Consider the following 25,857-nt stretch of genomic DNA (forward strand, 5'->3'; position numbering starts at 1 on the left):
CCATCGCTACCGAGGCGGAGGCGGTACGCGCGAACCTCGTTCCGCCTCGCTATGTGTCATGGCGGCGGTCACGTGATTGCGCAGGGCGCCGCCGCCGCCGAGAACCGGCCGTAGCCCGGGCAAGAATCGCTCGTCTCCTCTGGGCCCCGCCGCTCCCGGCAGAAGGGTCCCGGGTGAGTAGCGGGGTTCCCACAGGTCTCCCTCCCTTCGTCAGCCGCTAGCGAAAGCGGCGGTGGGGCTTTTACGGCGCGGGCCCGCTGTCGGAACGTGCGGCCTGGCCGGCCCTACGCCTCCGGTGTCGTTGGGGCGGTGAACAATGAGCGGGGCTCTGCCGGCGGGCCGCCGTGCTGCCGGGGGGCGGTGCCCAGGGCACTCCATTATCTGACCGAACGCATCTCGTGTGGGGCCGGGCAGGGAGCCCGGCCTGCCCGCGCTGGGAACGGCTGGGTGAGCCGCGAGGTAAGCAGCGAGCAGCTGGGCAGGCACAAAGAGGTCGCGGACAAGGTCCCCCCCGTAAGGCCTGGACTCTAGGATACGCGGCAGGATGTTCTTTTTCAGCAGGCCTCTTGGGTTTTGGCTAAGCTGCACAGCGCATTAGAATAGGGAGTTTACAGCCCCAAAAAGGATCATAGGGTGGTTCAGGCTAGAGAGGTTCCAAGGGGCTTTGCAGTCCAACAGTGGCTGCGGGGTCAGAGCAGGATGCTCAGGGCTTCGTCCTGTTACATCCTGAAAACCTGTAACCCACATCCTTTAATGTCATGCGTCCACATATTTTTAACACCTCCAATATAATGACGTCAATGAATTGAGATACAGCTGCATAACAATTAGATCAACACAGTGGAATGGTGATACATGAGATGTGATGACAAAGGGACTAGTGCAATGGTGGTAACTAGTGTTACAAAGGAAAGATATGCAGTGGTCTCTAAAGATCCAGGCTTACAGGAAAAAACTCCACCAGGGAGGGATCTCCAACCAGAGATCCTTCCCCAGGGGCAGTCAGCCCTTAAATGGGGTCTAAGAGGGGTCCACCCTTCCAGCTGAATTGCCTTCACCTGTGCTTCCAGGGCTGACTGTCCTTTCTCCAGGTGCTCAATCAGTAGCTTAGGCCATGACTCAACAGTTTCTATACAACCTGTAAATATGGGAGATATTTAACCTTGCACAGGCAGTAACAATTGTTTTGAGTAAGAAAGTATGCAGTAATATAGAACAAAGGTATAGCTTTTTTTGCTCTCATAGAAAATAGTTACCTCATAGAAAATAGGTATTCCAAGAGAATGAAATTCTAAAACTAAGTATATGGGTGGCAAAGGCTCAATCTTTCAAATGGAAAAAATGATACTTAGTATAATTGTATATGTAAGTTTTCAAATTATTTTATTTTCTGATTGTTTGCATTTGAAATGCATTTTTGTGAACTGAGAAATGCCTCAGCTGTATGTGTTCTTATAGCTGCTTGTTTCTTTCTATGCTTCAGATTTGGTGTGAGCAACATTACAGGAGGAAAATGACACACTGGTTTCATCGCAATCCTTTGAAGGCTACAGCTCCTGTTCAGTTCAATTATTATGGGGTAGCTACCACTCCAGCTTCATCTAAGATTTGCAAGTAAGTGTGCTTATAATCAACTTAAGCCTGCCTCTGTTTGGAGGATGTTTTTAAAAGTAATGGTTGTTCTCCTAATTTTGTTCTGAAGATAACTAGAGGTAGTGTGTAGGCTGAGAGACAATGAAATACTGATAGCACTGAACAAAGGACAAATTATCCAGTTTTCAAGTTTCTTAGTGTATATCAAGACCTATTGTAATAATATAGAGGCAAAAGACTAAACGTTTCTTTGTCTTTCTGGTGGCTGGGCATTCCTCTGCAAAAGATTACTCTGTAAGTGAATAAGACATAAATGTTCTTTTGTAGTCAGAAATATAAGGAAAAGAAATCACACTTTATTTTGCAGATTTATTCTTATCTCTTCATATGCCCACCCCGTTCTTATAGTGATGAATGCTCCTACTTGTTACTGTTCTTTCTTCCATTTGCACCTAACTTCTTGGTAGATAAAGGAATATTCATTTTAGTCTGTGATAAAACTTACAGATAATCATTGATTTATTTGCTGTTATTCAATGCTATCTGTCCACAATGGATTGTGCTTTTAAAAAGAAAATCAACCTTACATATCAAGAGGTGAAAGGAAGATTTTTTTTTTTTTTTAATTTATTGGCATCTTCCTTTCAGAGTACCTTTCCTTGTGTTAAGGTGGCTGACTTGAATGCTTATTTTAATTTCCTTAGCCAAAAGAGTGGTGGTAATGTGGGTGGGTTCAACACCACATTCTTTGGTAGAGCTTCTTAGTTTTCTTTTCTTCTTTTTTCCCTTTCCTGTAGTGATTTGAGGTTATCTCGGACACGACTGCTGGAGCTGTTTACAGACTTGAGCTGTAATCCAGAGATGATGAAGAATGCAACTGACTTGTACTTTTCGCTCTTGCAAGGTAGGAACGTGCAGAACTGCTAATAAATCAAGTATGTCGTTTGAGTTTTAATAATGCTTCTCTGAACACGTGTTGAACTAGTCTTATATGAAACTCTGCCCTTCTCAGGAAGGAGAGTATCTTCGTGGGCTCTGTGCTTAATGCCAGTCACAAACACTGGCTAGACCCTCTCTGCAAGTTTCAGTGTCCTTTTGCACTCTGAGTAGAAAGCTTTGGTTGTCTTATCCTCTTGCTTTTATCTTCATTATGCTTCCTGTTGGAGGAGAAAGTGTCATTTCTTACACTGTGAATTGCTTCTGAAGTATAAATTGAATCTACGGTTTAGTTAATAAGTCACTCTTCAGTGTAAACTCCTGGTTTATCTAATGCTAGGTAGTAGAACTTGTTCCAAACTTATGTTTCTGCTCTTTATCTTAGGTATGTCCCTGGGTTCTTATTTTCAGTAGTTGCTATGTTCCCTTGAAGCCCTCCTTCTGTCAGTATTTCAATAACTCTCTCTTAGCAACGGTTTTTGAAAACTCTCAGACAAGTTACTTAGGAGCAAATTTATAGGAATCAGATGATTGATGAAAACTCAGTTATCCTTCAGTCTGTGGAAAGGGAAGCAGCTCAAGTTGGTGTAGTTTCCTCAGTCTCTTGAGTGGTGTAAGTTAATGAAACATTCTAAATAAAAGCAAGATAACAAAGTTACTGCATGTAAAATTTAGAATTTCTTCAGGAAAACATGTTTTGTCACTAAAATTTCTTGTATATAAAAAAAGTATTTTCTTTCCCTATAAATCTCTGACAGAACCTAGAATTAATTGTAGCCCAAATAGCTGCTGTTGCAATTCTTGAGTTCTTAAAATCTGTAAGACCTGACCAGAGCTGAGTTAGTCTCTCCTGCCTGGGATTTCCTGCTAGCGTCTGAACATCCGTGATGAGCTCTGTATGGTAACTGTTGAGTCGTGGCCTGAACCACTGATTGGGCACCAGGGAAAGGATCCTGTCAGCCCTGGGAGCACAGGTGAAGGCAATTCAGCTGTGTGACTGGACGGGATGAAGCCTGGCTGCACCTCTCTTAGACCCCTCTTTAAGGGCTGACTGCCCCTGGGGAAGGATCTCTGGTTGGAGATCCCTCCTTGGTTAAACTTTCCCCTGCAAACCTGGAACCTCTTGATATGGGTGAGCAATGTTCTTCCCTTCCTTTATAGCACCTGTCTGTTGTGCCAGTCCTTTTGTCATCACATCTTTGTTGTAACCCTTTCCTGTTGTCTTGGTCTGTCTAATTGCTACAAGGTCAGTCTCACTGATGCCTGCTTTCTGGGCAGTTGCATGTACAGAAGCAATTTCTTGTAGCCCGGGAGACAGAGTAGCTGGTGATTATGTAAATCCATGCTTGTAAGTCCTTTTCTCTTTCCCTGTTGACCAGACAGCTTTTCCTTGACTTTACTTATCATTGTTACAGTAGCAGGGAGCAGCCATAAGCATCCTGTACTCAACTCAGTCAAACTTCAGCTAGTCACCATATGGTATGTGCAAGGTTTTTTCTTGAGCTGTGAAGACTTGCTGGGTTGAAGACCTGCAACCTTACCTAATGAAAGATGCCCTTGCCCACAGTATAGATGATATTTTAAAGATCTCCAACCCAAACCATTCCCTAATTCTGTAAGCTGGTAACCTGGTGTGCAAAGATTTTCTTCTGGTAGCCAGTTTTTATTTTTCAAGTCTTATTCTCCAGATACTGAAGAACAGAAGTCTCAGGAGGTAGTTTGCGTTTTGAGCAGTACAGCAATAAACATTCCTTTATCTATATTCTCACCAATTCCTGTTCTTTCGTTACTACTTTTCGTTCTTTATTTTGAAATTGGCTGTCAGTAGTGTTTTGTTTAAATTATTTTATTTTATTGTATAGGTTTTATCCTTTCACTGGATGACTCTTCCCAAGAATGCAAGCTGCGATACATTCAGAATTTCAAGTGGACAGACACATTGCAGGGACATGTTCCATGGTACGTATGCTTTTATGATTGCGTGGTATGCAGTTATTTTCTTTTGGTCTACTACGTGTGTGTACATATGACAGCACAGATGAATTAAAATTTGAACATGTAACAGAACTTTGGACCCAAAGTAGTTTCCAACAATTTGTTGTTTTGCATTTTTTCTAATTGCCAAACTGTGATAGATGTTCTGAAGCATCTGTTGGCTTTATGTAGAGGCATGGTAGTGCTTGTTAATGATAAAGTACCCCACTGTTTTTTAGTTTGCAAACAAACTATAATCTGCAGTTGGCTAACACAGTGCAAAAAGGAACCTGAGTATGAAAGCATGGTTTACTGCAATTTAAAACTTTTTCATTTGGCACCACTGTCTTCTAAATTTTTTTATTGATGTCCAGATGATGAGCAAGGCCTGACTTTTGTTCTTTTCCTCTGAAACTCCTAGTATATATACTCCTAGTGCAAACAGAGCAGCTGTTTTAAGTAGGAATGTAGGTCTAGAGAGAACCTTCTGGATTACTCAATCATCTCTTGATACCATAGGCAATAGTGCTGTATAACTATGCTTACAAATCTGTCATGCTTTTTTCACTTCCTCAAAGCTTCTATTGCCTTGTCTGCTGGTCAGAGTTTTGTCATGGATATAAACATTTGTTCTGGTGCCAGCATTATTCTCCTCACCTTCACACCTTTCTCTGTAATGATTAGTACCTAAACTGCATTGAATTTAGGATTGCAAGTTGCAGTCTTTTCAAAGGCCATGTTGAGGGTGGTGAGACACTGGCACAGGTTGCCCAGAGAGGTTTTGAATGCTTCTTCCCTGGAGGCATTCAAGACCAGGCTGGATGGGGCTGTGAGCAACCTGATCTAGAGGGAGGTATCCCTGCCTATAGCAGGGTCTGGAAATAGATGGTTTTAAAGGTCCCAAACCATTCTGTGTTTTTAGCTTTGGAAACTTCCTCCTAGTTGTGCATGCCAATTGACTGCAGTTATATAAATACTTGCAATAACATTCACTGGAGAGAGATGTAATAGATTCTGACTTAGCAGCTACAACTTTTAAAGAAGACATTCCAGAGCAAGGCTTTCCACAAAATGTGCAATTAAAAAAAGAAGAAAAAAAAAAAAAAAAGAAAAAATGTCAGCCACACCCAAAACTAAACAAATCTCAAGTTACTGTTTTAAAATAAAAGTTCCTGAGTGGTATGGGTAGGCATCTGAACATGGGAAGTTAAAATTATGAACTCTTAAAGGGAATAAGTAAAAACTGAAATGTCTTCTAGGCAGTTCAGCAAGTAGAAATGTCTGAATGGGAAATTGTTGGCTTGTGGAGGGGAATGCCTTCCTCTGCTGGAAACTATCAGCAGAGAGAGTTTGTCAGAACAAAATGGGAAACGTTGAATTGTTTGAGGGTGTTGTTCTCTCTTATTTTTCTCTCTTTAGTGCCCAGCAGGATGCAGTATTTGAGCTGGTTTCCATGGCTTTTAATGTAGCTCTGTGGTACACAAAATATGCATCAAGACTCGCTGGAAAAGAAGAGTAAGTGTTTTTCTTTTCTTAGTTGTTGTATTGCAGCAATATTCCAGCAAAAATCAGTAGGTTCAGAATTTTGCTATAGCTCATGTGCGGTGGAGACAGGAGGAGTTCAAGGAGATTGTTAATCTTCATTTGCCTGCCTTTAACATCAAAATGCTCTTCAGTCCCTTCTTCTTTTGATGGACAAATAGCATTGATATCATTAGGCTATGGCATAGAGAAAGTGTCAGTTTTGTGTAAACCCCACATCCTTCCTGCTCTAGATTCCTAACTACAAAGTTCAGATTCTTAAAATCACTGCTCTGCTGACTCAGCCCCACAGATTTTTAACGCTTTGTCTTTTAACACTAAGGCTCCCTTCTACTTAAATGTCCTATGTTTCTTTTTCTTTCTGTTCCTTTTTCAAGTGAGTTATATTTGATATATTTTTTTAAATGTCTGAGCACTATACAAAGCTCTTTGGTATGAGAGTAGTGCGGCACTGGGGAAGGTTACTTAGTTACAAGTTACAGGGGACTCTCCATTTAATTTTCAAGATTCAGCTACACAAAGCCATAGCAAGCCTGATCAGCTGTTGGCTGTAATCCTGTTCCGAAACTGGAGGTGACACTAAATGACACTTAGTTCCTTTCCAACTAAAATGTCAATGATTCATTCTATGTTTTGTCCTTTCTTAGTATAACAGAAGATGAAGCAAAAGATGTTCACAGAAGCCTGAAGATAGCAGCTGGGATTTTTAAGCATTTGAAGGTAGAAAAACTGTCGTTGTCAGTTCTTTGAGTACTTTTTGTCTTAGAAAAACCTTTGCTTTTCTGATGAGGCTATAGAGTAAGCAAATATCTCAGACTGCCTGGATGATTCAGGGAAGAGAATGTGTTGATGTATTTTGCTGTCGCTCAGTCCCTTTTTCCCAATGGAAGAGTAGTCAGTCTGTCTATCCACCAGTGCCTGCAAAAGTGCAGCCAGGTGGTTTGGGGCCTTCACTGCGTGTTCTATCATTTTAAGAATAAAGGGTGTGCTTTGCATTGACGAGTGTTATTGAGCCTAAACTGACTTAGAAGCTTGCTTTCTACTTAGGAATGTCATATTCCAAAATTGATTACACCTGTAGAAAAAGGAAGAGATTTGGAACCTCGACTTATAGATTCTTACATCATCCAGTGCCAAGCTGAAGCTCAAGAAGGTATTTTCAAATATACTTGTTTACTGGGGGTGGGAAGTGACAGCCTTTGTCTGTGGGTTTCTGTGATGTCTTGCAAAGTCTGTTTTGCAGCAATGCTGGTTTTTTTTCCTTCTACTGAAGTTCTTTGTCTTAGTGAGGTGGGTTGCTTTTAATGAAGCATAAGTTACAAACATAGAGGAAATGTCCCAAATCAGTCTGATACTACAAATTCAATTTGGAAGAACTTATGTGCAACATTGCTTCTCTTTTTTTTCCTCATCTTTTATGCAGTCTCCTCTGTGCTTGCCTAACATAAATTCCCTTTTTTATAAATTGTCCTTTTTCTTTAAAATATTTGCAGTTCATTGCTTAGTCTTTAGACTATGTTTTTCCAGCTTTCCCATTAGCTTGCTGTTGGTCTGTTCAAGAAACAGACCATCTTCATCCTACAGCTTGAACGTAATATTTGTTTTCTGCTCATATAGGAGTTTTAAACTCCTAAATGCTAAATGCCTCCACTAACTTGGAGTGATGTTTTCAATTAGGCTTTATACCATAGTGTGGGGTTCTTTTTCAGTGACAATTGCTCGGGCTATTGAGCTGAAACACAATCCAGGTCTAATAGCTGCCCTTGCTTATGAGACGGCTAACTTCTACCAAAAAGCTGGTGAGTGTCTTGTTTTGTATCCTTAGTGACTGGGTGTATGTGTTATTGCCAGCAGATGTGCTTCAACTGCTTGTTAATTGCAAAATTAATGCTATTTCTCAGTGGATATGCTTCGTGTATTTAGTTTTCTATTTAGTGCCTTTATGTCTTCAGGTAGTGCTGTAACAAACGCGTTCTGTTAAGACCTTTTGTTTTTGGGATAATCTTTTTCTGTAGTTAGCGGAGGGGAAGTGAACTATGTTGAGCTGTCTTTGGGCAGTGAAGCATGATGCAGGCAGGCAAACCAGGCAAAAATTAATTGTGTACATCTGCACAGATGAGCAGGCTGATCTGTGGCTTTGTGAGGACGAATCGTGAAAGTGCAAACGTCTGTGAGTCGATATGCGAGGGAGAATACTGTCATGTATGTAGGTACCTGTAGGTCACTTTGTGAAATTGACCTAGGAGCCAACTTTGAAGTGCTGCCTAAAGATTCTTAGTAAAATTAACTTTCCAAGCTCAGTGGGCAGCTCTTTCAAGGATTCTAGGAATAACTACATGATAGCTCAGTAAATTGCATGTTTCTGTTTTTCTCATAGCTTCTCTGTGCTTCTGCAGGAATAATTTATGTCGTTGATTTCCAGCCACTTTGTAGTTAAGATCTGTTGCTAAGTTTATGAGCTCTGATCTTTGAGTAGGGCTAGGGGGTATTTCCTTTTTGAAAATGTTTCAAACTACAACTTTACATGCATATTTTCAGATCAAACATTATCCAGTTTGGATCCAACCTATGCAGGTAAATGGAGGAAGTACTTAAACTTGAAGTCCTGTTTCTATATGGCTTACGTAAGTATTTTGTTGATGTAATTCATGTTTTTAATGTTGTCTGTGGGCTGGATTGAGAGTGGGATTTGCATATTGCCTTGACTTTTATTTCCATGCTGTGAAGAGACACTATGCAGTGTTGGTCGCATTTAAAGTGTTTTTGCTGAGCCAGGTGAAATTTCCTCACTGTGGAGTTTATTGTGACATTTGAAGCAGATCAGATTGAGTGTAGTATTAGTTTTCCATTATATGTATCAAAATCTGATTCTAGGCATATTTCAGATCTGCTTATCTTTTCTGAAAGTCCTGAGGGAAGCTGCATCAAATGTGAAGTGCCATTCCAAGTACTGTCCTTTTTGACATGCCTGATCTGTTAGTATAGTAGCACTGAGATCATCAGCTGCTCAATGTGCTGGTGATTTCCTGTAGTATGTCACAGCAACATGATCTGGTTGCAGAGGTGGAATCAAAAGTTTTGAGAGTCTTTGTAAACTTACTGGAGTTCCCTCTCCCTTGTAGATGGGGTTTAATGCTGCATACTGACACAGTGAAAAGGAGATTTGAACTAGACTGTACGCTATTTGTGGTTTGAAAGCTTCTATGAAGCTCCACAGTTCTCCTGGCTAGACTTGAGACATCTTGCTTTAGACCCAGCTCAAGAGTTTGTGTTGAATTATGTTAGTTGTATGGGAACTGCTGAGTCACGGCCTGAACCTCTGATTGATCACCTGAGGCGAGCCATGAGTCAGCCAGAGGAGCTCAGGTGAAGGCAATTCACCTGTGCTGCTGGAAGGGGTGGAGCCAGGCTCCATCCATCCTAGACCTATTTAAGAGCTGGCTGCCAGTGGGGAAGGATCTTGTTTGGAGTTTGCCTCTGCTGGTGTTTTGTGAGTGAGCCCAGGATAGGAAAAGCCTTCCATTTATTCTCTTTTGTTATCATAGTCTGCTTTACCTAACTCTCGTTTATTTTGTGATTATAGCATCCTAATATTCTTTGATTATACAGTTAGTCAAAGTAAATGTACTTACTCATCAGTGAGTGCTGCTTTGCCTTACATTCCCAAATTGTCAGCTCTCTGCAGGGAATGGCAGCTTCAAAGACAGCCAACTTGATGTAAGTAAGGACAGAAGTGGATTGATATGAGAGGTGCCTGGTGACGCTGATAACAATTTTGTCCTCTCTCATTAGGCTTACTGCTACCATGGTCAAACTTTACTGGCCAGTGATAAGTGTGGGGAAGCAATTAGATCTCTTCAAGAATCAGAAAAATGTAAGTTGACTGAGACTGGATTGTAGGATCTGATGGCACGCCCCCTTTATTTTTCTATGTTGTGGGGTATTTTCTTTCTTATAAACTTAAGCTTTTATCTTTTAACTGGCTAAAATCCAGCATACAAATTCAGAGATACTTTTTGTACTTATCATGTAGAGCAGGTGGCTTTTTCTTTTGTATCCCAGTGGCCTGCACTGCTAAACTTTACCACAATGTGTAAAAATGCTCAAATAATCCAATAAAAACTTTTAAAAATAGTCAAAAAAGTAGAGTAAGAACAAGCTAAATTGGATTACTTGTGGTAAAACAGATACTGAGTTTTTTGTGCCTGCTGTTCAGAGAAGAGTGCTTCTTTTCCAACTCCATATTAAGTATTGTTTATTTTTTAATGTCTGCTCTGTATGGATACCTTCCTATCTATTCTTGTTCTCTACAGTGTTGCACAGTTTTCAAGCTTACTGTCGCATTTTGCCCCCAAAGTAAGAATATTTCCCCGCTTCTCTTTACTCAAAAAACTTTTTTTTTTTTTTTTTCTTTTCTGTTCTTAGTCATTTTTTGGATGCAGTAAATCTTGGCTGGAAGTGCTGCCTTTTAGTTTATTTTTGTTTCTGAGAAGCAAGAAGACTGAATGGAGTCTGATGTTTCTTAAAGCTCAAGCAGTGCAGATCAGAACTGTCATTTAACAGACTCGTGTAACTGATTTTTATTATATTTCTTTCTTGCTCAGTTTTTGCTAAGGCTGAGGCACTGTGCAAAGAGTATGGAGAAACCAAAGGACCTGGGACTACTGCCAAACCTTCTGGACATCTCTTCTTTAGGAAGTTAGGAACTTTGATTAAGAACACACTTGAAAAATGCCAGAGAGAGAATGGATTCATGTAAGTAATTTGGGATTGGTGCAGTACTCTGTACGGCCTGTTAATATCTTATCTGCTGTTTTTTGCTGATGTTCTTCAGGATACAACAGTAAATGTTATTTCCCAATACTTATGCTGTGATAGAGCGTAAGATGTAACTTGCAGAATTGCAGTTTTCTTTGATTTATTTATTTATTTTTTTTCCCTCTTTCCAGACTATGTGGGTCTGTTGTACCACTCTGACTGTGTAGGTTGGACTGACACACTGGCAACGTTAAGCTGTTTCCTTCCTTTGTTCCACAGCCACTTTGTTCCTTTTCCTTCTGCACAGGAGAAAGTCCTGTGCAGTTGCTGTGTTGCTTTAGTGCCCTCTTCCCTGGTGATGGGATCTAGTAGACAGAAGAGAACAGAGGGGAAATTGATGAGACTGGTGTCTGATTCTGATTTGCTAGTGGGAAGATGAAACAGCCCTGCCTTCCATGAGAAGTATACTTCAGATATTAGGAGCTTGAGAAGTCTAATTAATACCATCAATAAAACTCTGTGAGCTCATGCTCCTTTCAAGAAAGATTTTGGTAATGGTTTAAAATAGTAAGATTAGTTTGGCTTTAGAATTATCTTGATGACTTCTTTCTCCCTTTCTCTCCTCTTATAAATACAGTATTCTACAGTTGGCTCATTCCCCTGTTCACAGTATTTGAATACCACTGTGGTAGGAGAATTGACTAACAAAAAAGGATTGTCAAATGTGCCAAACTGAACTGCAAATAGGAAAGGAAACTAGATACTCAGGAGTTTTTTGTTGGGGGTGATATACCTGCCACAGAACCCTGCCACAGCACAGGAACTAAGGTAGCATGTAGCAGTGATGGTCAGTTTTCAGCTAATATTAGTTTTCTATGGGTAGTTTTATACCCTCATTCAGGCTTTGCATTCTGTCAGGTCTTCGTGGGTGTTGCAGTGTTGCTGCTAATATTCAGTGTAGCACATTAGGGTTGGTCTTGCAGTAGTGGAGAAAAAGAGCTGCTGCTTTCATTTTTCTTGGGAAATATTTTCAGATTTTTTTTTTTAACATCTTTCTGGACAAAAGATGCTCTTCTCATTGAAGTGCTGGGAGTGATGGGTGCGAAGAAGGAAAGAACCCACCTGGCTCTTTGGGGATGAACAATACCAAGAAGGAATTGCTTTTGTTGCAAATCTTGCTGACAGTGCATGCTGGATGATGCCTTTATGAAACAGAATGAGTGTAGTGCTGTGAAAACCTGAATTGTTTTACTTTAGTATTGCAAATGAAACTTTCAGAGAGAATGTGTTGTTTTCAATACGTTGCTGTATTCTATTACAGCTATTTTCAGAAGGTGCCTGCAGAGGCTCCCCAGCTGGAATTGAAAGCAAACTATGGCTTAGTAGAGCCTGTTCCTTTTGAATTTTCTGCCTTGAATGCACACTGGACTCCTGAAACACTTGCTGCATTTGATCTCACCAAGAGACCAAAGGATGACACTGTAAGATAATCTTATATATATATTTTTTTTTTCCCATTATCTTTATTCTGTCTATAATAAATTACTATTTTAGTCTTGTATAATGTTTCCCACCTCAGTAGGAAAAGACTTAGATGCATGGCTACCACCTGAGCTTATGAGTTTCCCCTGTGCAAGGAGGCGAGTTGGTTAATCCCTCTGCCACACTAGCAGCTACTGGAGAATAGAGGTTATGTTTTTTGAAGTCCTGAATGAAAAGAAATTCTCTAATGTATGTAAGATGCTGAGATAATATCACAGAGAATGCTACAGAGTGATCCTTTTAAGAAAATGATTCATTGAAAGATGCTGAAACAGTCAGTATTTGGTTTTCTTCCCTTGTCTTTGCTCAAAGTCTTAAGCCTTAAAAAGAGGGAGAGCTGTCAGATGAGGGTGTGTAAGTTGGTGCTGCTTGAATGCTGTGGAGACCCAGCGGTTTGTACTTGTGGTTTTTCTTTTTCTTGTTTGCAGGCTAAACCAAAACCAGATGAAGAAGTAAAGCCTCTGAAGGAACCAGATATAAAGCCTCAAAAAGACAGTGGATGCCAGATTTCTTAAGTGCCATAGGTGCTTTGAATTCACTTTAAAACTGTATTAATTGGACTCTGGGGCTTTTATTCCTGATCTCCCTTTTTCTGGTTCTTCTTTTTTAATTTAGAAGACTAATATGGTTTACTTTTGTTAGTATGCATCTATCTTGCTTAAGAATGTGACGCATTTCTAGCAGTTTATTTATATCTGACTTTTTTTTTTTTTTGCTTTAGTGGGGTATCATAGAATGAATGGGCTTAAATGTTCCTATTGTGCCTCTAGAGAGTTTCTTTTTGTGGGTTTCTATCCACAAGTAGCAAAGGAAATATCACGATTGTAATGCTTGAGGATTTTCCATTAAAGAATATGCTGTATAGTGTCACAATCTGTAAACAGAAGTTTGCAAGAGCAGTTATATTTATTTAGGTTTTTCATACAGGCTTAGCATCTTGCCATGTTGTAATTTACTTAATTGCAGTGAGTGAAGAAAATATAGGTTTGTATTTAATGCTCCGGTGGTATTTCACAGGACTTGGAAAACCTTAAGTTTTGCATAATTGGAGCACAATGTATATTCTTCTGAAACTATGAGCCTCTGTTCTTTCCTTTCTAGATTAAGGTTCTTGTATAAGAATTTGTGGTGAGGCACTTTAGCTTGTCTGTCCTTAAATTAAAATCCTTTATTATCACATTGTATGTGAAAGTAATGCAGCAAGTAATAAGTAAATACTTGAAAGTGATGCATTGCAACATCATACATTCGTAACTTTTGAATTTTTAAAGTGCTGGTAACTTTGAAAGCTGCAGATATTTGAAATCTCCTGACACTAGAAAAGCTCAGTTTGAATATATGAAGCTGTAATGCATAAGGTAGTAGAATGGTAACTAAGATGGTGTGTTTCCATTCAGGTAATGCCTAAAAGAAGTTAAGATAACAGGTCAGATTAGGTGAATTGCTGAAAGAACAGCTGGGAAACCAAGCTCTAGATTTCCTTTATGCTGTGTGAAGACAGTGCTGTATGTCAGGTTTTTGTAGCAGTGCACTGAAATCAGCTCCTTTTGAAGAGATTTTGCTGAAAGCCAAGCTCAGTCAAGACTGAGAAAGTATTTTGCAGAACTTGCTTTTTCTGTATCTGCCTACTGTGGAAAATGTGATAGCATTCTTTAGTACTGAGCACTCAACACCACCCATGTCAACAAAACTTTCCAATTTGTTGTAAGAGGAAAAAAAAAAATAATACAGTGCATGTATTGAAGTGAGAGCCTTGCAGTCTCTAGATACTAGTTACTGCATTTCACTCTACCTGAGAAGGAAATTGAGCTTGAGAATGTTCCCGTTTCAGGAAAACATGATGGCATGTGCACTTAACATGACGTGTGCTGTAAAAATGTTCTTTGCATCGCACTGTCTGGATTGGTTCTCTTTCCACTGTGGTGTAATTCAGTATTTTTTTTTTATTTTATTTTCAACATTCCGTTGGACCAGTGTAGCTTAGTTTGTAGAGCTGGAGCACAGCTCCTTGATGGCCTATGGATCTAAAACCTTTTGATAAGGTTAGTATGAGCCCCAAGACTCTTCTCATGGTAATGGACCAAAGTGCAGAATTCACTGCTGTAAAGAGGATCTAATACTGGCCATGGTGGTGAATCAAATGCAGAACTTGCACCTTCTGTTGATGGATTTTTCTTTCGGCCAGGTCTGTACACAAAAATAATCGTAAAATCAACTGAGTTGCTGCTTTGGAAGAAGTTTCATATCTTTAAGGATTTATGTGGGTAGGAATAGTAACCATCAAGAAGAATTTATGTCCAAAATAGGTCCATTTTCTTCTAATGCTGCAGAATTAGTTGGGGTATATTTTATGAAGAGTTATTCAGATCTGTTTGTAACAGAATGTAATCTGTTTGTAACTTGATTGGCTAACTTTTTAGATGTCTTGCATTGTTTAAAAAAAAAAACCAGCTTAAATTTTGCCAAAATGGAGTGTGGAGCTGTTTTGCCAGAACAGATTTTTAATCCTTCTACAAAGCTTATTACAGCTGTAGTCATCTGCATTTGCTTAGCCTGCTCCCTTTAAGGATCAAGATGCAGTAAACTCCATTTCAAAATCGTGAATTTTTGTAGTTGCTCATTGTTCTTAAGAGCTCTCTGTGTATCAATATTTATATCTCCCAGCCCAATCAGTTTTCTTTTTAGACAGACTGTATTCCATTTTTTTCCTTCTCCCCTCCCTCTCCATCTGCTACGCTCTGTGGCACAGACTTACCTTTGTCTGCTAATGCGCATGTAGATGCCAGGACTCGTTTCCAGTGAGGCTTTGACCATGGGTGTATTTCAGTGTATGAATATCTTGAACAAATCATGACTAAATCATTCCCAAACAACTGCTTAGGGAAGATTATTTTAAGGACTTGTAATTCTTAATTCCCTGGACGTTTTCTTCAACCAAGTGGTTTGTTTGAATCAAGCTCGTTGTAAATAGTTCAGAGCATAACCAAGTGGGTTGTGTCAGATGATGGCATTACTTAAGCCTAGCTGTGAAACTTCTTATGCCATAGCTGTTTCGGTAAATATGATGTAGTAGCTTAAAAATAGACTAATGGAACAAACTAAGTCACTTAACATGTGTTGCTTTTCAAGACAAACTTTGTTTACTCGTAGTTAAAATCCTATGGTGAGCTTTGGATAGTTTTGCCCAAGAATAAGGAACTGGAGACTGCTTAGTGTGCAAAGTATAGAGTGTGGCCAGCTGGTGAGCAGTTTTCCCTCTGGTTTTGTTGGATGGTGGCAAGAATTACTGTAAATAATATATAGATTGCCTGTTGAATGTGCTCAAGAATACAGGTGAATTGACTGAGAGTTCAGGAAATTCAGAAACTTAGCAGCTGTGTTCCTTCAATTACAACTTCCTTTTGTAATTTTTAAGAGTGAGGTATTTTGAAAGATGACCTTTTGATATTCTTTTGCTGCAAGAGCCTGCCTGTGTGGCCTCTCTCTGGTTTAGAAGCTCTGCTGATCAAACCTTCAAATGGTGTTGGTGTAAATAGTCTTTATAAACTTGTGCTCGGTCAGATAGGACAAAACTGCAACTGAATAAAATACTGAATGCTGGGCCCTCTACTTCATCCTTTTAAAATGTATTGATTGTCTTTAATCTTCTATAAATCAAACTATTGAACTATTTGTAAGATTTATATTTAAATATCTCTAATACACTTCTTCTATGTTCCATGTTTCTGGGTTGAGAGTAGTTAGTCTCACATACTGGGTGGAGGTTCCTAGAACTAGAGGACTGCATTTGGCCCTTGGATGCTGATGCCCAATTCCCTTCAATAGAGAAGTTTTGCCTGTCAGCCTAGGGATAATATTTGATCACCTGATGGTTCAGCATGAATAAGTGGTGTGTCTGTAATGATAATGCTGGTTCATAGTATAAGCAAGAAAACAGATACCTGTATCTGCGTAGGATATAGTCACCTTTGCACTTTAGAATTTCTGATGTAACAATTTTAGCACAATACCATGTGATTGTAAATATTCCTTCCTGTCCTTTTGATTTGGTTGCACTGATTTCACTACTGTGCTATTGATACGATTTTTATGAGAAACATTACTAAAATGTATTTTTAATTGTCTATGTGTAAAATAAACTCATGAAGCTTATCTCTGTCTTCAGTATTCAGGGAACACAAGAGGAGGCAGTAATCCCTCTGTGTTCCACGTGAATTCAGAGTAGCTGAAAGTTTCTCTATATTGGCTGAGGGCTGATACATCATTACGCCTTGTCCCCTGCACCTACTATCTAACTCCTATCTACCTTGAGGTTCCAACATTAACTTAACTCCTGTTTGTGTATATTACTTATCCCTGAAAAAATAAACTGTAACCCATATTTAAGGGTCATTGTGTTATCACAGCAGTAGCAGCTGGTGTTGTCAGATGCTCCTCATAGTGGATATCTGTTTCTAGATTTAGAGTGTGTAAAATGTAGGTTTTTCCACAGTGGTGGTTTAATTTACTCAAGTCTTTTTCTTCTGGCAGTGCTCTGAAGTTGAACAAATGTTACCTGGCAGCTGAGGAGCTCCTGGATCAGCTGTTGATGTAGGAAGGCCTACCTCCTTTGGTGGTTGGGCCCTTGTGAATTTCAGTCTATAGGAAACAAATCTGTACTGTGATCAAACCTCAGTTCATCAGAACCAGTTCTGATGAGACTGAACCAAGCAGCATTATTTTATGAAGACAATTACCATGCCATCTTCAGCTTCATGGTTTGTAAATTTGTATGTAACCTCAAGTTTCAGAATATTTAAACAACCTGAATGTGTTTTGTTTCACCACTCAGAATACTAAGTATAGTAGCAAGAAGCAGCATCTATTTTGAATGTCACTTCAATTCGATATGAATGTAATAATTATATAGAGAATACTTTGGTTCTGTAGTATGGCCACAGGGAAGTAACGTGAATTGAGTGCATAGAGAAATTGTAATTATAATGAAGCACCTCATGGCTGTTTGGTTGTTTTTGTTTGGTTGTTTTTAGTATTTAAGCACGATTCTGTGAGCCTGTATGAAGTCCTAGTACTTACCCAGTCCTGTGAGAGTGCAGGACATTCTGTATCCTCTGGTCAGGGACTTTAGTGCTATGCGGATTGCTGGACACTTCACTACATTGCCAGCAGGTGGCAAATGAATGAGTAACAAATGTATTATTTTCAGAGAATCAGCTGGCTGTTTCAATTTTCTGTAAACATCTACTGGTGCCTTCCAGCCCCTGAGGGTTTAGCTGGGTTTCTATAAGAAAGAAGTAGCCTAAGGGAATTAGATGCTGACTGCTATGTAAAGCAGAAAGCCTGCAACTGTCTTTTTTAATGCTTGCCTCAGCAGTAGCAATTGACGCGCTCATGTTTTGTGCTTTATTATTTCTCTCTTCTTCTTGCTCTGGTTTCTGTTTTAGCTGTTCTGAGTCTAATACAAAGTTTGCAAATAGCCAGAACTCACCCACAGTTCAAATACAAGCAGTCCATGCATCCTGTGGCTTTAGGGTTGGGTTTCCTGATTTCCCACTGGCCCTGCGTTGCTGCTAATGCTACAAGGCAGGTCTATCTGAACGGAATGGATTCCCTGCAAAATCACTAAACACACAGATTCTAGTGCCGGTTGTTTGTTTATCCTGTATAACACTCCTCTTTTGCATCCGTTTTCATGTCATGAGAAGTCCCTGGTAAATTCCTACAGGTGAGCTTCCTTTTTGATTCACTGATGTCAAATATTTTTCCAAAATGTGTCTGCTGGAACCTTTACAGCTCTTGAAGCTTCAGAAGGTAACTCCACACTGAACTTCTGCCATAAAGAGATTTGGGACGTTACTCTTGTAAAACACAGCAGTGTTAACTTCACTAATTTGTTTGCTGTTATACTTTTTGTATTCTTCCAGCTCTCATCCAGTAAACAAGTTGCATGTAAAAACACTGAAAAATATACTTCTCCCTAGCTGGCTTACAGCAAGAGAAATATAAAGAATTAACGGCACGACACAAAAGTAAGTGCACCAAGTGTTTAAGAGAACAAAATAATCCTTATGAGTAATTTACAGCATCTCCCGGTTTTGATATGAACCAAGGTGGAACTGCAGAACTTCAGCAGTCCTTACTGAGGTTTCTCCTGTTCAACTCCCTTAGACAACCAAGAAAGGAAAATAAATAAATGAATTTAGTATGTAATGTTCTTAAATGGTAAGGTCTTGAGAGTGACATCTGTGAGCTACTGTGTGTCACCCTTCCACTGTCCTGAAATTACATTTCCTGAGATTCTGACCTTTCTCTGTGATGCAGAGTTTTTTGTTGTTTGACTTGTACCCTCAGTATCTGCTGCATTAGAACTGTGCTCCCAGTAGATACCGTTTGTTGAGCAGGAGGAGGATACTACTTTCCAGAAGAATGAGGAGGACAGTGAAGTTTCTGATGGAGCAAAATCTCCAAGGATTGTTTTGCAAATGGTGAGACTGTGACATACAGCATGGGAGAGGAGCAGCAGCAGCCTGTTGACCTGGTGAGCTCCCTATAGTTTCTCCAGGAGCCAGCAGGGTGTGCCGCGGGAATGAAACATAGTTTCTAGACATTACTGAGCTGAAATACGATGTTCTTACTAAATAGAGAGGGAAAAAGTATTTCGTAAAAATACTTAAAGCTGATCTCATTTTGGTCTAGTCTTGGAAGAGATTAAAACAGCTTTACTCTCCCAAGCACCTCCAGGTGGTGCATCTCTGAAACACATCTTTTCACAAATTTCAGGTTTCTGTGCAGATGTTGCCTTTCTTTACTATCCTACCAAAATACACTGTTTGTGGTGGGATTCTATAAATAATATATTAACTGAATCTAACCACGGGCAACAATCTGTGAGAGATGGATTTACACAATGACAGGCTTCTTTGTGAAGTTTCAGATCACTTCATATTATGAGCTAGGTGATGCAGGACTGTGTTTAGTGCAACTTCATGGATGAGCTTCTCTTTAGGTTTTAAAGCTTTCTGCTCTGTAGTCTTTGCTCTCCTGGGGGTCATGTCTCTAGTTTTGGACAGTTTAAATTGCAACCACTTCATTTCTTTGTAAGTTCAGGTTTGTTCTTTTTTTGTTCTTATTTTACCAATGGACTAACTGGAATGCATTTGCTGCTTAATTGACCTCTGACCTGCTGTAGAAATTTTAAAATGTAAGCATTTTCTTCTGGCCAAATAATATAATCAATCAACAAATAATTTAGAATAGGCTGCTTGGTATCAGCCTACTGGTCTTTTACAGTAGCCTGAAAGATGTTTTCCTTGTCTCTGGGTACCTAGTGCCTTACTTGTGAGCAAAAGAGCAATTAGAAAATAGTAGGAAAAAACCTGGTTATGACACAGGCAGGTAACAACCAGGATATGGTATGTTAGGTTAATTGTGTGCTGCCTTCACATTTAGAGCAGTGTGGCAGAATACACTTGCAGAAGAATCCGAATGGAGTGATTATAATTGAGGATAGGCCATTTTGTCTGACTCCTGCCCCAGGACAGGTCAAATCATTCTTGACAGGCTTGTTAACTTTATTCTCAAAGACTTCTGGTTATTGTTACTGCCTCAGCTCACTTAGTAATTGATTCTGGTGGTTTGAAATGCTTCCACTGAAAATTCTTTATTAATGTAGATCATGCCTTCTACGTTTCAAGCTTCTCTCTTATCCTATCAACAAATCATCCTCTTTCATGATCTTTTCCTATATTTGACTGTTACCATGCCTTCCCTTAGCTTTTCTATCTGTAGACTAAACACCATGCCTCTGCATCTTTCTGCTTTGGTCTTATTTCCTGAGATATTTACTCATTCTTGCTGCCGTCCTCTGGACTTTCTCTCATTTGTCCACATGCTTTTCAAATGTTGTCATGCCCAAAACAGAACAGAAGCCTCCAGCTGGGGCTCACCAAGACAGAGTAGTGCATAACTGCTACCTAAGCAGCTGTTTCCCATCTTCTCTGTGTACAGAATGATATTTTCAGAAATTTTCTTACATCCTGGTAGGATTTTTTTCCCCCAGAATGTTTCTTTTGTAGATAATGTTTTGAATTGTATTCCCATTGTTCATGCTCCTTGCAACTGTTTGTAAAAATGTATTCATAGGTACATCTATTGCATCAATCCATCTGTTAGTGAAAGTACCAAGTATAGATGTCCAAGCCAAAGCTTTGCTCTGTGTATCCCTTTGTGCTGACAGTGAATTATTGGTAGCCAATCCCTGCGTGCTCTTGCGCTAAAAAAACAACTTTTCTAAGAAAAGTCCAACCCATGGCTGACCCTTTTTATTTGAAGCAACACGATGTTACTTATTGTCATTTCTCTTACATTCACTATGCTTTTTCCTATAGTGAATTTTTGAATGAGCACCACATCGCTATGCATAGCATTATGGCTGCTGCTTAGATTAGTTATTGTTTATTACTGCATGATGTATTGTAAATTAAAATCATTATTGTTAAACAGCAAAAAGGATCCGAGATGGTGGAATAAGTTATGTACTTACGGCTATACGGAGTGTGAATTCCATCCTCTGTCTTTATGCAACTTGACAGGCTCCAATTACAAGATCCTGCACCACCTGCCCGACCTTAAGATAATTGAATAATTGCTTATTCAAGGGAGCATGGGCTGTTTTTCAGTGTCTTTTATACATCTGTGCAGTCTTATTCTATTTACTGTGCTACGCTGAAATGTAATACAGAATGGGGCCTTACCATCTCCTCTTGGGTTTATAAAGAGTGGTGGCATGGAAGCATCTGAATGCTCTGCATGTGTATGTTTTTATGATACAAAGATGAGTCAAAATTGTCAGCAGTCAGCTAACTTAGAGTGTCCAGCTAAAAAGGTCATGGGACGCTTAGCATGGAACATTGGGGATAGTGTTCCTATTGTGCACTTCTGTAGCAGCTACGTGTGGTCAAGGCTTCTGCCCAGGGGCTGTGGGTATTTCAAGCCAGAGCCCAGCAAGCACACATCAGGTACCTATAAACAGTCAAAATTCACATGGGGATTATATGGGAGTTCTAGCTTAGAGGCTGCTGTAGCACCTACCTTTCTCCATCACCTTCAGGCTGCCTCTGCTATACAAACATCTTTTCTTCATTTGCATCTTCCAGGCCCTCCATGGCCTTGGGTGGGGTTCCTATGCACAGCATTATCCTTCACCCTGATGTCCTGACCCACAGCAAAGGCAGTGCCCGCTCAGTCCCACTGATAATGAGGTGTGACTCATGTAGGGAAATAGAGGCTATACAGTCTCTTTTCCATTATTCAACGTAAATAAGGGATTTAATGAAAAGATGCAGCAAGAAACACTCTGGAACATGTCCAAAGTTTGAATTCTGCCACTCAGCTTTCTTATAACTAATCACTCTAATATTGTCTTTTCAAATAGTTTAACTACTCCAGGAAAAAAAAAAAAGGAACAAAAAAAACCAACAGTATTTCTGAGGATTGCCCTGTGTGCCTTCCACACATGAATCTTCTCAACAGCTTGTGTATTTGAGCATGGGCAGACATTCCCAGGAACAGCAAAAGCTGGACCTGTGACCCCTTCTGTCAGTTCTCAAGGTGCTGAGACACTCTCGTTCCCCCACGGTTTATGACTGTTAAATTGTTTTAATGTGAACTGGAGAAAATCCATTATTTTACTCCTGTCCCTGTTTTCAAACATTTGGAAGTCCCTTTCTTCCCCATGTGGCACGAAATATCTCAGCACTAACAAAAATATTGTCTGATAAGTTTGTGACCTTCATTACTGTTTTAGAATCAGTGTGACTTAAAAGGTATATTAATTAGTAGGTAGTAAGTTGGGTTGGAGTTAAATCTACTGCATTTTTATGAGATGCAGTTGAACCCTATAATGGATGAAACCGAAATGAATTCGTTCAATTGAAACATAGTGTGGATAGCAAGTGTGGTAAGTGGGATTGACTACCCCAGAAATGCTGGCCAGCCTTCTGGAAAAAGATTTAAAGGCAGGGTTATGAAGAAGGTAAGTAAAGAGGAGGATCCCAAGTGCATTTCAGTAATATAATAGGCTGCTCCCTGTGTCATCTTGTTTGCTGATCCTTAATGTCCACATGGGTGTGAACACAGCTGTACCATTTTCTGCTATCGGATAAAATGCCCTTTGCAAAAAGCCCCTGAGTAGAAGGATGACATTCTAGGTGTTATTTTTCTTTTGTGGGTTTTCAGCTTTTGAACTCCCTGGAGGGTAACGTGCTGTACTTTATGGACTGAATGAGCCTAAGTACAAATATGCAGTAAAGGAGTACCATAGAGGATACAGGAGAGGATGTGCTTTATTTAACTTTACTCCTATGCTTTATGCCACAAGAGATGTTCAGGATTGAAACCAGCTTTTAACAATTTATTGTTGAAGTAAATTTGGTTCTGTAATGCAGTTTCAATTAAAGCTATTTGGAAGCTTCAGAGTCTGAAGTGTGATCAGTTTGCTATTGCATGCTCCAGTCCTGTATGGTATGTTCTGCAGTTACTGTGTTGAAGCTGGATTTTTGTTGTAAATGCTTCATGAAACTGAACAGGTAAGAAGTTAATACCGCCTTGAGGGGTTTGTTTCCCAGACTGATGAGGTGGGAGGTGATGCAGGTGTGCAGTCAGGTTGTTTGTTTTAGAGCTGCTTTCTGATAGCAGAATCAGAAATCAACATTATTCTGGGCCCTGGGGATGAATGCTGGCCCAGTTCTGGGGACAGGGGTCAGGATATCGTGTTAGCAGTACCTAATAAAGAAAAATCTTTAGAAATAGAGAAGCACCTTAGAAAACACTGTCTAAGTGGAAAAGACTCTTGGGAATGCGACTGATATAAAACCATTCCCCAAAACCAAATTATGGAATGCTTTTCTTTTGCTGTCACCAACTCTCTGAAAGTCTCTGAGTGTATAGCTCTGTTGCAACACTCCTGTTTTTAATAGTGGTGTTGGCTCTTGGGTAACGCAGCTGAATAATGTAGTGCAACTCCAACAGCTCTTTTACTAAGTCCCGCCAGGAACACAATAACCTGCTCTGCTTTGTTATGCTGAGAGAGGTAATCGACTGCTATGATAATGGGTCAGCATTTAGTTGATCAAGGTCCCAGTGTTTCTTGAGGAAGCTGCTGAAAGTTGAGTTGGAGTCAAGTTTTTGTAGCAGTAAAATTCTGTTTAAATAAATAAAGAAATAAAAATACAAGATTGTTTTAACATAGAGGAATAGAAGCTTACAAACTTTGTCGTTTTACATTCACTTTCCACCTCTGAGAACTGAATTTTAATTTTGGAGGTGAATCAGGTGTGAGCTCTTGCAATTTGAGCATGGCACATCTTCCCCTGAGGCCTGAGATGCCAGCTCGCTCCAGTTTTTCTTCAAAATGAATGTCTACTTTGAAAAAGGGATCTTTAAAAATGTCAGCATGTTTTCCTAAATTTGCTTTCCCAAATTTTAGGTGCGTTTTAACAAAATTTTAGATCTCAGCTCTGCTCGTGTTTTCTGCAATCTTGACTTGAGCTCAATTCTCACACATCAAATGTTGTTATTCTCTTTTATCTGTAATTTTCTTAAATCTGAGCCTTTGGCAGACAAACCCATTTAATTGTATTTTATCAGGCTCAGATAGAGGAGGGAGTAATTTGAGAGCAGCAGGGTAACAGAGGAGGCTGGAACCCCATGAGAACCCGGAGCCGGAGGAGAACCAGTGCTCCAGAAGAGGCTGTCTCTGACACCAACTTCTTGTAGCTTGTTGTTGCTGAAGCAAAACTGCTCCACTTCTAGAGTGTAGTAGCAGATCAGCAGCTGGTGTTTCTACACTGCTGTTTTTCAAGTTTCTGTTTTAAATGTGTTTTCCAGCTTCTGGTATTGTAAATATGTTGGTCTGTCTTTATCATGTGAACTGCAGCTGTAAATCAGCTGTGTGTAGTAGAGCCTCAATTCTCATGGTAACTGGAAACGCTTGGAACAGTGTTTGCCTATGCTTTCAACAGACAGCACCACAGCTATTTACCTTTTATACAATTAATATCTTCTATTTTGTCTTCTAGAATACAGAGTTGGTGGATAAACTTCCAAGTGAAATTATGTGGACTATTTGGGTGAAAAAAACTTCTTTGGGAAAGAGGGTGTTGGGAATGGGTCAGTTAAGGACATGGTGTGTTTTGCTCAATGTGCTTTTACAAATATTGATGGGATTTCAGAATGTGACCCATGTAATCTCTTGATTACTAAATACTGAATGCTGCCATTCTGATATGTCTCTGAGTAAGGCAATCTGTAGGCTATGAATGAGTCATTAGCAGGCTATGGCATAGCATGTCTCCAGTGTCACAATATAACCACAGCATGGTTTTAGTGTTTGGATGGTGAAAAAATCAACACAATCACTGAAGAGAGAAAGGAGTTCAGTGAGCATCGGTGGCCCCTGTGGCACTGACTGCTTTATTTAAGCTATGGTTGGAGTTTCTGCCATCTGGTTCCATTTAACTAATCTTGGACCTGTCATTAGTTGATGCTTCTGAATATGGAAAACTTGCTGCACAGGAGAGCATGATGCAATTCAATATTCTGGTACATCCAAATCAGCCTGCAAAGTCCTGCTTGGTTCTGGACAGCTGTGGATATTTTGTTGTTTGTCAATGCAGCAGAACAGAGAAGAAAAAAAGCAAGAAACCTTTAGCTGGCTGAAAACATGTAAAACTTATCTTTTAAAATATTTAATGAAGCAAACGGCAGAATGGTGATCATTATTTCAGGAATTCGTGCTCTCTGGCTTCTGTATTTTATTTGCAATCTACAGTCAGTATTCATCGGAAGGTGAGCTGGCTTTCTAGATGAACCAAGTGAATAAAATAAGAATGTATCTTTTTTGGTTGATGTACCACATCAGTAACCTCCTTACAAGATGCAGAGTACTGTCTTAAGCCACTGGGCCTTGGGCTTTTTCAACAATGTGTTTAGGAAAGTGAGAAGAACATCTGGAGGAGTGGATTATGAACAATGCTATGCAGGATGAGTTTCCTGGACAACACTTTGAAGGGATTTCTAAATAGTTTCTCCCTGACAGACCCATGGTATTTGAGAAAAAAACAACCTGCATTCAAAACTTGGTTCTGCATGGGCCTGTGCCATTTCTAGCTGATGACACAGTAAACAAAATTCTCCAGTTGCTTCATTGGCAGTTGAAAATGCAAATTTGTGGTGCTCTGTTTTATCTGCTGGCACTTTAATTTTCCTTTTTTAAAACAGGTTAGACTGAGTGCAGTTGTTTAGAGCACAAGGGTTTTTAAGGAAGTTATATTTCCCCCTTTGAAGCTGTTTTCTTTGAGCTAGTGAAAACCAAATTTCAGAAATGCAATCACTGAAAGCAGAGATGTCGTTCATCTACATGCAAATTGCTGTGATAAATCATGCTTGAGTCTCACTGGGAAGATTGGAGATGACATAAGCCTCCGAGCAAAACTGAAGAGTTCAGTCCGTTTC

The 25,857-nt window shown here is 39.8% G+C and overlaps 1 protein-coding gene across 2 annotated transcripts; it reads left to right on the plus strand.

Moving 5' to 3' along the window:
• Positions 1-71: 71 nt before the first annotated feature.
• Positions 72-22,818, plus strand: BROX (BRO1 domain and CAAX motif containing). Of its 2 annotated transcripts, XM_042817630.1 has the most exons (14): positions 72-173; positions 1,484-1,614; positions 2,391-2,497; positions 4,392-4,488; positions 5,923-6,018; positions 6,693-6,765; positions 7,093-7,198; positions 7,755-7,844; positions 8,584-8,669; positions 9,838-9,919; positions 10,650-10,800; positions 12,125-12,284; positions 12,774-12,869; positions 16,876-22,818. In XM_042817630.1, the coding sequence occupies exons 2-13, from the start codon at positions 1,514-1,516 to the stop codon at positions 12,858-12,860; spliced, it is 1,236 nt and encodes a 411-aa protein (XP_042673564.1). In that variant the 5' UTR covers positions 72-173; positions 1,484-1,513; the 3' UTR covers positions 12,861-12,869; positions 16,876-22,818. The 2 variants fall into 2 exon arrangements, with proteins under 2 accessions (XP_042673564.1, XP_042673555.1); XM_042817621.1 differs by lacking the exon at positions 16,876-22,818 and having other exon boundaries at positions 12,774-16,497.
• Positions 22,819-25,857: the final 3,039 nt, after the last annotated feature.

The sequence above is a fragment of the Centrocercus urophasianus genome, unplaced genomic scaffold (genome assembly GCF_019232065.1).
Source record: "Centrocercus urophasianus isolate 14NV4802_14NV808 unplaced genomic scaffold, USGS_Curo_1.0 seq_10, whole genome shotgun sequence".
In the NCBI taxonomy this organism is placed as follows: domain Eukaryota; kingdom Metazoa; phylum Chordata; class Aves; order Galliformes; family Phasianidae; genus Centrocercus; species Centrocercus urophasianus.